An 11,957-nucleotide genomic window follows, 5' to 3' on the forward strand; every position below is an offset into this window, starting at 1 on the left:
ACCTTACATTCCCTCCAAATAAATATACTAATAGCATATGATGTCCATTGGTAACTTCTGTAAGTATTTCCAAGTGTAAAGGGGACACAATAAACATCTGTTACATTATTGAGAAACTTTGCTTTCTAGAATTCATTACTGCATGTTAACAACATACCAATGCTTCTATCAACTGCTATTTGATCATGTTACTAAAACTGGGAGAATACAGGGGGATTGATAAAAGCCTGGAAGTTTAAAACATGGAAGACAAAATAATTTTTGATACAAAGCATTTACCAAAAATTAACTAGATCCCACAACGATTTTCTTTGTTTGTGCCTCTGCATGCTGGAGTGTGTGAAATCACCCTAATGACTTTACTTGCATGCAAGTTTAGTCTAAGTATAAATCTTCCACTGGAGCAAAAAATCACAAAATCTGTCCAAAATTCAAAACAAGTTCTTTAGCTCAAAAAGTTTGCACAATTAGTGTTTCAATCCTTTAAAAATCTTATTTATGAAGTTTATACAAAGACTTGATGAATCAACTACTACACACCACCGAGTCACAGAATTATCATCTACTAAAGAGCACTGAATACTTGACATGAGCAGGGAGACATTTTTATTATAATTGCCAGATTTTGCCTTCCTCAATTAAAAAAAAAAAAAAAAAAAGGCAGGAAGAAATGCTGAAGAGATGCAGTATTTATGCTTGTGATTTTGTCACAGCACAGCTAAAAGCTGGTTCTCATCAGTAAGGGAGCAAATAATGGATTACCAATGCAGAGCAATTTCATAGTTCTGTTCACAACCATAAATAGCTGTTAATGAGCTTTATGACAAAGGAGACCTACTGATTCCAGCTGAACGTGCAACCCTCTCACTTTTACCTGAGACAGCTCTTCATCAAACGAAGAGAATTCATGGTTCTCAAACCTGACCACAGCCACTTCCCCAAGTGTGTAACAAGCTATGCTTCAGCGTACACTGTGCTATAAATAAAAACTGTGCCCTGCCATTTAATCCAACTTCAGTGTTTGCATGAGCCACAGATAATGGAACTCTGCCAAAATTCCCAGGTCAGAAAATACAGTTTTCTTCTTATTTTTTGTATCCCAAAGCTCAATTTCTTATCAACTTTCCGACTATTGCGCCCATTCCTTTATTTTAAGCATATGCTTCTGCATGTTGTACAGACACACTGAGATTTAAAAAGAAAAGTGATAAGTGATAAGGTCTGAAGTCTTGCATTTTTCTCACTGTATATTTTTCTTGTTCATGTATAGGCTTGAACTGTGATAATGAGGGAATCAAAACTGCCAGAAAATGTTTTCACTTCGAAGTCAGAAAACAACCTTCTGGGACATTTCAGGTTTACATATTTGTAGTTTTGAACTAATCACAATTTTATTTGTTTTAAAATGATTCCAGACTTTTACATCATAGAAAGAAAAATTAAAGTAAGTAATATAAAGCAGAGGCAAGCAGCTGACAAAAGGAGAAAACATTTTTCCCTGCACAAGTTCAAAAATAATGTTATCCCACATACACTGCCAGTCCTCTCAAATTGGCCAGGTTCCCAAAGTATTAATTATGTAAACTCATATCAAGCACTCTGTGGCCATTTATAGATTCATCAACTAATCCCATGACTGCTGGTGATAGAAAAGAATATTACAATCGCTTACTGCTTTACTGAACCATGCTTTTCCTGAGCAGATTTCAAGAATAATGCAAAAACCTTAGAACTATACAAAAATGCAGAAATAACCCTACAGAGGAAATTCCATGACACTTTGAGAATCCATTTTGCCACTGACTCTCCAGCTTGAATGATAGCACTGAATTACAATCCCTTATGAAGTACGGATAGTAACACCCTACTGTTAGCACGCCACACACACACACACACATAAAATAAATAAAAATCAAATCACACACAGAGGTTTAGTTACTTCATTATGTTGGGTTTTACTGAAGTGGATTTATTCACATGGAGCCCTGCTACCTTGACACATTTGTTCAAGGTAAACAGGATTTGCGTAAAAACCATGGCTACAATTAGCCTAAGAAAAAATTGTGGATTCACTTGCCTCAGTTACTTTTCTTCCAGGAAACACTCTAAATAATATTAAATCATGGATTTAATGAGTGATGGATCTCAGCAACAACTCTAAAGTATTTTACAAAAGAGAGGTTAGTTTTTTTCCACCAAACTCTGAACAAGTGCAGCAAATGCTCCCCTCCAGAATGGGAGTAGACTAGCTTTCTTGTAATAAAAAAGCATTCCCTACCACCTGCCTTTAGATCTAGTATCTCCAGTAGCTAGTGCCTCAAGTCTTTACCAGCATTTTATTCAGCAACTCTGAAGTGGTGAAAACTCTGGGATGATATTCTTAATGTGAACATCCTTACGTAACCTCGCCTGGTTATCTGCACATTCTGATCTCATCACTTTGGTTAAGCAATGAGTGCAAAAACACTAAATTCTGGTGACCATAATTACAATCACAACTTCATCAACAGTAGATGTTCACTTGGTGGTTCAACACTGGACCTGTTTTTTCTTCACCTTGATATGATGCACATTGGTTTGCTCAAGTGGGGAGGCTTAGGGTTGATTTAGCCAGAGTATAATGGCATATGATTGGTATGTTTTGAGGGACAGCTGTGCTGGGAAACTTGGCCCAGGCCTTGCCCACACAAAGGTTTGATTCATGATGCTGCCAGTAGTCATTTTCACAACACTATCCTCATAGCAAAATAAGACAAATTTGTATTTCATAAAGCAAACTTGTATTAGATACATGTTGGCCTGTACTGTAGAAAAACCAATTTCTAACTAAGGGCGTTTGAATTAAGGCCTGTCAGGCAAGCTTGGGTGGCATCTGGCCTGCTTCCAGCTGCCCTCTTCCACTTGGAAGCAACTACAGACTGGGCTGTTTTGCTAGTGGCACCTATTTCAGGCCACTGCCTTTCCAGAACACCAATACCTGCCTCTTCACATCGAGATTTAATGTGACATTTTTGCACAATCCATGCCAGTAAGTCTGCGACCATATCCTGCAAAAGGCAGTAGTCAAGAACACTCCACAGCAACAAATTTATCCTGCTTACCAACAATTTCAAGTCTGCACTTGAATTTCCCCAAGGAAAAGAAATCCACTGGGAGCTGTATGAACAGTTCTGACTATGGCAGGTCACTGCTAGCCATTTTTCCCCCCTGGAGCAGAGTGAGCTTTCTGTTTGCACATGCAACGTGTAGTACACACCTGGTAAGTCCAAACACTCCAAAGAAGCCTCAGACCCATTGACCATTCACAGTACCGCCAGTCAATAGATATACAGACTATACTATCCATATACAGAAGGTCTGGCCAAAAAGCAGCAGTAGGATTTAGCCTATAGCTCTCCCCTCAAGTGAGTTATGTAGCTTGTCCTGCTGGCATGGCTAGATACAAAAGATTATATGGAAGAGGGCTGAAAATAATATTCAGAAAGAGATACTTGGGAACATTAAAATTAAAATGAAGAGGTGGAAGGTTATACAGATTACCCAGCAGTGAGATCATTTTAGAGGCGTTCACATGCTATGGAATTTAATCCTGGCAGAATCCACCCACATGTATCATCACACTGTCACACCACTGCCCATGCCAGTATAAAAATGGAATTCTGGTATTACAGATTATCTTTGAACTCGGAAGCCTGACACTCAATACTGGGTTTTGATATGTTTTTGTGCAATCTTAGGACACAACTGTCTGCATGATGAGATAACTTTGATTAAATGAGCTGCTATAATGGCAGCATTCTTACGGGTTGGTTTCATTTTCAGCAAAGAAGGAGCCAAATTTGCCATGACATATCTGACTGAAAACCCTAGCCACTCAATTACACCAGAAAAAGGATCCATTTGGCATTTCTCATAGGACTTTCTTGTAATTTATGTGCTACTAAACGTAAGAGAAGTATTTCACACAAATCAAATTAATTTTGCACTTCTCTTTCCAGACACTATAAAAAAAATTGAAGTTCAATAGTTTAGTCCAAACTGGCCCTCCTTCATTAGAATATGTTTTTTAAAGGTTAATGAGTTGTGTATTTTCAAAAATAGTTCCCAGAAAGATGTTTTGTAAACCATGGAGAAAGTAACATATAAACCACATGTCATTTCACTCCTTTTGTGATATTTTGATATGCCAGCTTCATTATATGTTCAAAAAACCCAACTCGCAGGAGACTTTTTCCTGTCTTACAATTTCTGCCCTGCTATCCTACAGCTACCAAAGGGGTGCTCGGGGTGGGGGGGGGGTTGGGGGGCAGGGTAGGGGGCACAAAAACTTAAAGATTAAGGTTTGGCTGTTGCAGTAGAGTGACCGTGATACATTGAAATAACTCAACATTGTTTTAACTGCTTGACACCAGTAAGTGAAAACACATGCCGAGTTTAACCTCTGGTTAGTAAAAAGTATTACATAACATAGCACAGCCAGCAAATTTAGCTAAGAATAAAATTAGCCCATTCCTTTCACAAATGTCAATGGTAAGTTTGGAAGTATACTGTAAATACAGTGCTCACTCTCAAAGGGATGTCAGTTATACTTACCATAAATACAAATCTTAGCTAGTGGTTATCTACAATATTTTCTAACATTTCTGTATACTTACCAAACAAAAAACCCCCTTGAAGTAGAACTGTTATTTTTCCCACTTATCCCCAGAGTTGACAACTGTAGAAACAAGAAAGTTTCGGATCTGGTTTTCCCTACAGAAGTCTGCAAATCAGGCTCTTTCACATGATCCCATAAGGAATGTCAAGTCTGTACTCTCTTTCCCTAAGAAGGCAGCAACCACGAAGGTGAATTAAGGTTTCCTGAGCCCTTTCTGGAAAGCAGAACAGGACAGGCCTGAATCCTGGAAAGTAGAACAACAATGGGCCTGAATTCCAATCTACCTGATGACTAACTCAAATAGTAGGAAAACCACAGAGGTCAGAAACATGGGAAAAAAAAACCCAAAACAAAACAGAAAAAAAAAAAATCAGACTCTTCTTTTTAAAAACTTCATAAAAGTGTAAGTATATAAGAAGGGATCAACCGCAAATTCTTTTCAGCTCTAACAAAGAAAAACAGAACACGAAGATACACAAAACCCATCAGAAGCAGGGATTATAGTGAAAAAGTGAATTTCTATGCACATCTATGTTGTAACTGGAAAGTCAACTGGCAAAATCAAAAACATGAAATGCTGTTTTACCAAATACTAAGAACTTGTTCCACAACTGTTGCCTTCAACAACATTTGTATGAGGTCCAGCTGGAAAGATGCCAGTGAAACACAGTTTGCAGGGCAGTACAATCTTGCAGATTATGTCCTGTAACTTGTTTATTCTTGATTCTGTGGCTTTGCTTTTTCATCTCCCTCTCAGATTCAGGATGCTCTTCTTACCAACTCCTACTCTAAAGACATGACTTTTTTTGTCTGTACTCAACTCCTGTCCAGAGAGACAACGCTGCATTCTTCAAGGATGGAATGTTTCTGTTACACAGAACCACAAAAATTAGAGGAAGTATGACAAGTTATAACTCTGACACCTATGCATTGCAACTGTTTCCTCCCATCATTAAAATATTTCAAGTACAACAGTGTTGAGCTGAATAATTTTGTGTTGGATGGCACTGGCATAGTGGCATAAGGGAAGAGACAGAAGTACATGGAAAATGTCCGAGTCTCTCTTCTTTCAGATGAAAAAGCAAGCTTTAGAAGCTGGACATAGTTGAAGGGACAGTGGCTCAAATACTTGATAAAAGACCACCCCTAATCGTACCGTTATCTCCTGCCCTGTAGTTCTGTGACCCCTCACATAGTCTCCATAGGCACTGACTACAGAATTTTCTTAGCAGCTGATCCCTGAAACAAACTCATGAAACACAAACATAACTGTAAAAAAGGCATTGCCTCCACAGTAAAACACAATACCCACCAACCTTCCCTTTCCAATTACACTGCCTTTATTGATGTCTGTAAAATCTTAATGTGGAAAGAGTCTCAATTACGACACAGCTTATAACTGCCTCATCACTTCTCCTTTGCTACAGTAAATGTGACAAAGAACTGCAAAAGAAAGGGTGTTCACCTGTGCTTAGGACACTACACTAGGACCAGTTATAAGTAGAGGCCTATTTTCTATACAGGCAAAACTATTATAATGCAGGATACATAGAAGTAGTATGAAGTTTCCACTGGAAATTTTAACTGATATTTCCCTGATTTTGACTACTTGAGTCACATTGGTAGCATTTCCATATTATTCTTCCAACAGTGCCTTAATTTTTGAAGTAAAAATAATTAAAGAATTTGTAAGAGAACACTCTTTTGAGAACAGCAATAACATGTTCTTTGTCATTCTAGTCAAACACACACTTGTGGAGGTGGAAGTATAAAAATATATGGGAAAAGGGAGTCATGTGTGTTCCAGCCTCCTGAACAGCATATTTGCACACAATCTCTCAAACAGCTCTGGAAGTCACTGACATCCAAAGGGTGTACTGGCACCGTTCCTTTGCAGCTGCAGGAGGCAAGATGTTCTTTCCACCTTGTATCACTGAAAGGAAATCCCAGCCCACGAGACCAGGGATCAGTGTGTTTCACCTCCTGGAGAGAAGACTTGAGCACTAGAATTCCAAAGCAGTAGTAAGAATGGCAAGATTTACAATGAGAACCTGTTCACAGAAGTGCCTGCATCACTAACCAGGGGAGTTTGGCTAGATTGTTCTCCCTTAAGTTATGAAATTGATTCCACTGTTCCCCATAGAGCAGGAGTGACTCTAGAGCCCCAGTTACTTAGTTTGTGACTTGAAGAGCGCAGGAAGTCACAGGAATTTAAGCTTGCTTAGCAGGGCAGAGTAGCCCTCTTAACAGAATACTACCACTACATATCCTCATTTTAAAAATACTTTAAGATCAAAATATATCCTTTGCTTATGAAAAAATTCTGTACTCCCTGTCAAACAGCAGTGTTGTAGAAAAAGACAATCCTTTGAACGTTTCCAAATAACAGCTAGGTACTAATACACTTGTTTTTTAAATGCAGTCCAATGTAAATAATAACCTGAGAGGCAGCTGCAAACAAAAGAATTAGACTCATGTTTCAACACTGCAATGTGAGAATCTTTAAAGAGCTATTTCATTGAAAAGAAATGAAGTCTCCACCTGCAGCTTTAGGCATTTGGCAAACAGAACTTCACTTCTGCAATGCTATTTTAGGACAGGAAAAAATGCATCCCAGAGTTAATCTCCCACTGACTGCAGTGGATCAGTAGCTTTGTCTGAATTTCACAGTCAACATAAATTTACAGCCACTATTCTATGGTAATGAGCAGAAAGTCCAGTGAAACCATTTAAAAAGACAAGCACTAGAAAAGTTCCTTCCCTCAAAGAAGGCAATACATACAAGGTTCCTCTCTGTTCAACATAATCCTCCCCTATGAAAACTGCTACAATAGTTTACTTATAGATTGCTTTTTTGATAAATCTAAGGTATTACAGTCTGCTTGACCTGAACAACTGCATATCTATCTGTTACTCAGAGACTACACATTGCCCCCTATTAGCAGTATGCAGAAAACTCCACATTGGCTCCAGAAGATGAACTTAAAAGAAAGCCACTTCCAAAAGAACATCACTGGCGCGAGAGTGAGGGTGAGAAACCTTTAAAAAAAGTCTCTTGGGGAGGGGTGGGGGGTGAAAAATCACCTCTTCTCCCCAAAATACTTTTAGGTTTCCCATCTATGAAACACAATCTCCTAGGAAGTCCTCAAACTGCTGATTCCTTAATAAACATTCTCATAAGGAACTAAATCACAGCTTCCTTTCTAAATGTTACTGGTTGCAAGAGACTGTAGATGTAAAAAGCATTACAAAGCACAGTGGATTCAGGCAAGCACTTCTACAAAGTGAGAGCAATACGTGCAGTACAGAAACAGTTGTGAAAGTGCTGTTTTAATGCCAAGGTACTACAAAGCGGATTACAATCTAGATATAGAAATATTCTTTTCATTTTAAGCTATGACTGTTCTTCCTGCAGTAATAAAATACTAGTAAAATGCCAATGTTACATGGGTCACATTAGCAAGGAAAAGAAGAGATCCCTGCCAGCTTTGCAAATCTACTGTATTTCCAGACTCCAGGAGAAAGGAATAGTTAAACAAATATTCACACCGGTTTGGAGGGATTTTTTTCTTCTTGTGGAAATTTTAATAAATCATATTTCTCTCCCTCAAAGTGCATACAACCTGACCTACAAAAGTCAATTCTTATTGATTTGTTAAGGATGGATATAAAGGGAAAGCATAAAAGTTCTTTCCAGACAGAACTGAAATCTTCCACCAACAACACAGGGTGCTTCTAAGTCACATTTTCTTTAAGATCTTAAACAACAAACTTGCACAATGCTCTCTAAATCATTATAAAATCATTAAATACAGTTACTTGGTTTCATGGTACTTCTCACTAGAGTCACAAGACACCATGAAAACATTTGAGCTTGTTTTATTCAAGAGCTTTAAAGTTACTCTCTTGTACCTGGACCTTGCCCTGTTGACTGATCTTCTTTCATCTTTTCCATTATCTTAATCATTCCTAACATGTTGAAAGCAAATTTCCATGGCAAAACGCAAGCATTAAAAAACAAAAAGCCCCACAACAGAAGAACAAACAAAAAACCCAGAAAGTTGTCATAGCTACTTGCCTCTTGGCAATTTCTGAGCATTTCCCAGGTTTAGTGCAATATATCCACAGAAAAGGAGAAAGACCAATCTTGACATCATGGTCACAAACCCGACCTTGCACTGGGAATGATTCTGACAGGTATCACACAAAAGTACTGCAGCTGCATTTAAGTGAACTGTTCTCTCTGTGACAAGAGGCAGCAACACTTTGACACAAGCTTAGTTTACACAGTGGGAGGAGACAGGATGACATCATTCACTCCCACTGGAAAAGGAGAATTAGCATTAAAAAAAAAATAAAAAGATTATCAGGCTCCCCCTACAATAATCTTCTGCAGTTTGTAACAAGGTCTTTCCACCACTCAGGATAATAGATTACCATTTGATCACTTAAATTTCATGCAAATCAAACCAGGAGTATCAAAACTTCTATTATCTGAAAACTCATCTGAGAGACATTTTCACTGTTTTATCCAAGAAATCTGGATTTAAAATGCAAAAATAACACTCGCAGTACTTGGAAAACTGTTTGCTATATTGAACTCAGTATTTTTGCAATCTCAAGATTTTGCTTAAGATTAATTCGGGCTAGGTGTGGCTTTCATCCAGGCAAAATAAATACTAGTTCCATTTGACATGACATTATAAACAGGTATGATAAATATTTATTCAGCAAAAGATCTGTGTTTGAAAAAAATAAATGTCATTTTTTCACTTGTATCTGATTTTGGCAATTTAAAAATATTTTCTATTTTCCCCTTTCATACATGTCTGGTGAGTCAATGGACACAATGCACACTGAAAGCTCTTCAGTATGCTCAGTCTGTTCCTACTCCCCACTGGCCTGGACCTGACATCGTCCTACTTTCATAGAGTGTTCTATAAGCAGAGAAAAATCACAGCATTACTGCCTAGGCTGGATAGAAACAAAGTAGTTTAAAATAAAAGAGTAATATATTAAAGCGTACAAGAACATTTCTTAAGAAACAGATTAGTACTGTATTTAAAAGACCCCATGTACTCTGTACTTCAGGAAGAACTTCAAAAGAGAAGCTAACAGTAATGGTCCTAAAGACAAAACTAAGGAATTTCAAGCTCTTCTAATCCGTATGGACAGCACACAGCTGTAACAAAAACAGTTTGACAATAGAAATGTTTGCCAGCCTGATCACACCCTCTTAATTCTGACATAAGGAAACCTTTTTCTGATTCACAAACTCAAATCTGGGAATAGCAAGTTGGAAGTCAGTATTATAGCCAGACCCCCAAAAATCCCCAAACACTATTGTCTTAAGGATCTTTGGGAGGATTCAGATCCTGAATATGAACGCTATGAACAGATAAAGGCAACAGGTACAATTTGGATGATACGGAAAGATGTTTAAAAGGGCATAGAGTTGGACAGGAGTCTCCCAAAACACTGACCACTGACCTGATGGCAAAAGACTTTCAAACGACAGAACGCTGGATACACAGAGCAAATGTGCCATTCTCCTTTTTTTGGTTGAAATACTATTTTCAACAATGCCCCAGAAAGCACATTCTATTTTTTCCTCTTCAAAATTAAAAATAAGAAATCAATCATTTGATGGAGTAGTCTCTCAGGAGAAGTAATAGGAAAAATTACTTCTTGGTCACACACAGCTGTCTTTGTATTACTGTAAAGTGGACTCTACTAGTTTGACTTATTGCAAATTCACTCTCCTTTTAAAGATCACACAACACCTTTCAACAAAATATCCTAAAAACAACTTATATTCAGAAAAATCTCAGTGAAACATGTTAGTTATTTGGCTACCTAACAAAATGGGTTTTATCCCCTCTCTTAGAGATAAATATACTCCCATTCCTGCTTTCACAACCACTTGCTTCTCTGCTGCCAGTGCATTATCCAAACACTTCTTCGCTGTTTGGTATGCCATAGAGACATTTAACATGCCCCTTGAAACCCCAGCAGACGTCTAGGTCCCCTTCCCTCTGATCATTCCTGTACAAAACAGCTCTGCTCAGCCCAGACTTCAAAAACCCATGGCATGATGCATTTCCTTCCATCTTATCAAGCATATGCTTCATCAGGGGCAGTTTTGGTTCAATAAACAGACAGAAGTGTAAATTTCTGTCAAATATATGCCAGGAGTCCAAAAATCAGTAATATAATATTCTCTTACACTTTTCCAATATGCTCCCTCCATCTGCATCATCTACATGATCAGTGATTTTGCCCACTGATTTTCTTACAGGACTGACCTTTCCTAGGAAACCTCTGTTATATGAAAACTGAAAAAACACACCAGCTTCTGCTTTCCTTTCGCCTAAATCCTTCTGCTATTCACTGGATGCTAACAACTGCACTGAAAAACCAAACAAGGGAACAGAAGGGAGTTCCTGGAACTTCAAGCACTATCTTGCACTGCTGGATACTTCCGTAATTCTGTTCAGGTATCAGATTTCTCCTCTTGTTGGAGGGCTGCTCCACAATCTCCATTTAAACAGAGACAGCATCTGGTTTCAGTTCACAGAAATAAAAACTGTATGTCACACTTCACAGCAGAAATTATCTAACCCAGAAGTTCCTCAGGTTTCTCTCATCCACACAAACCTGGAATTATATTACCCATCCTCTGATCCCGCAGAAAGAAAAGATTAAACAAAGAAGATTGTTTTGTGTTATTATATCTTTAACAAAAACAGCAAGAAAAACGAGGTAAGTGCAGTTACAAAAAGTCTCAAACAGATCAAATTTGTTCAGGAAAAGTCAAAACCTCTGATCCCCTAATGACTCCTCCTCTTCAGCACCAAATTAATGCTTAAGTAACAAAGTCAAGTACTCAAAAGTTTGCTTGCTTACCTCAACTTCAACTGAGTCTCTCTGGGGTAGATCTCAAAAACAGAGATTCCAGCGAGATGCTATCACAACTAGTCTGGGAGTGTAACAGAGCTTTTCTAGTTCTATTTTAATAGTTCCCAGACCAGCAAGTACAGTGAAAACAAGAGTATGGGAAGGAAAAGAAAAAGGTGGGTGGAAGGAGGGGGGGAGAGCAGGAGACGGGATTTTACATTTTGTTTCCAAATACGAATATGCTTTTGTTGAGATTTGGGCTCAGTTCCAATTCACCTATCGTTCCTGATTATTTTGACAAGCAAAAGCCAAGGTGACTCAACTCCTTACTGTTCTAATTTAAAGCAGGAGGAGTGTGTAAAGCACAACCTTAAAAACCAAAATCCTATCTTCACTCTGAAAA

The 11,957-nt window shown here is 38.1% G+C and overlaps 1 protein-coding gene across 10 annotated transcripts in view; it reads right to left on the reverse strand.

The window, feature by feature from the left end:
• Positions 1–8,908, reverse strand: part of LOC115343670 (ABI family member 3 binding protein) — a 170,152-nt gene extending 161,244 nt beyond the window's left edge. For all 10 annotated transcript variants that reach the window (XM_030019930.1, XM_030019928.1, XM_030019922.1 and 7 more), the window contains exon 1: positions 8,736–8,908. In XM_030019930.1, the coding sequence (XP_029875790.1) occupies positions 8,736–8,814 (79 nt within the window). In that variant the 5' untranslated portion in view covers positions 8,815–8,908. The remainder of the gene's footprint in view (positions 1–8,735) is intronic.
• Between the last annotated feature and the right edge of the window lie 3,049 nt (positions 8,909–11,957).

The sequence above is a fragment of the Aquila chrysaetos genome, chromosome 7 (assembly GCF_900496995.4).
Source record: "Aquila chrysaetos chrysaetos chromosome 7, bAquChr1.4, whole genome shotgun sequence".
NCBI lineage: Eukaryota > Metazoa > Chordata > Aves > Accipitriformes > Accipitridae > Aquila > Aquila chrysaetos.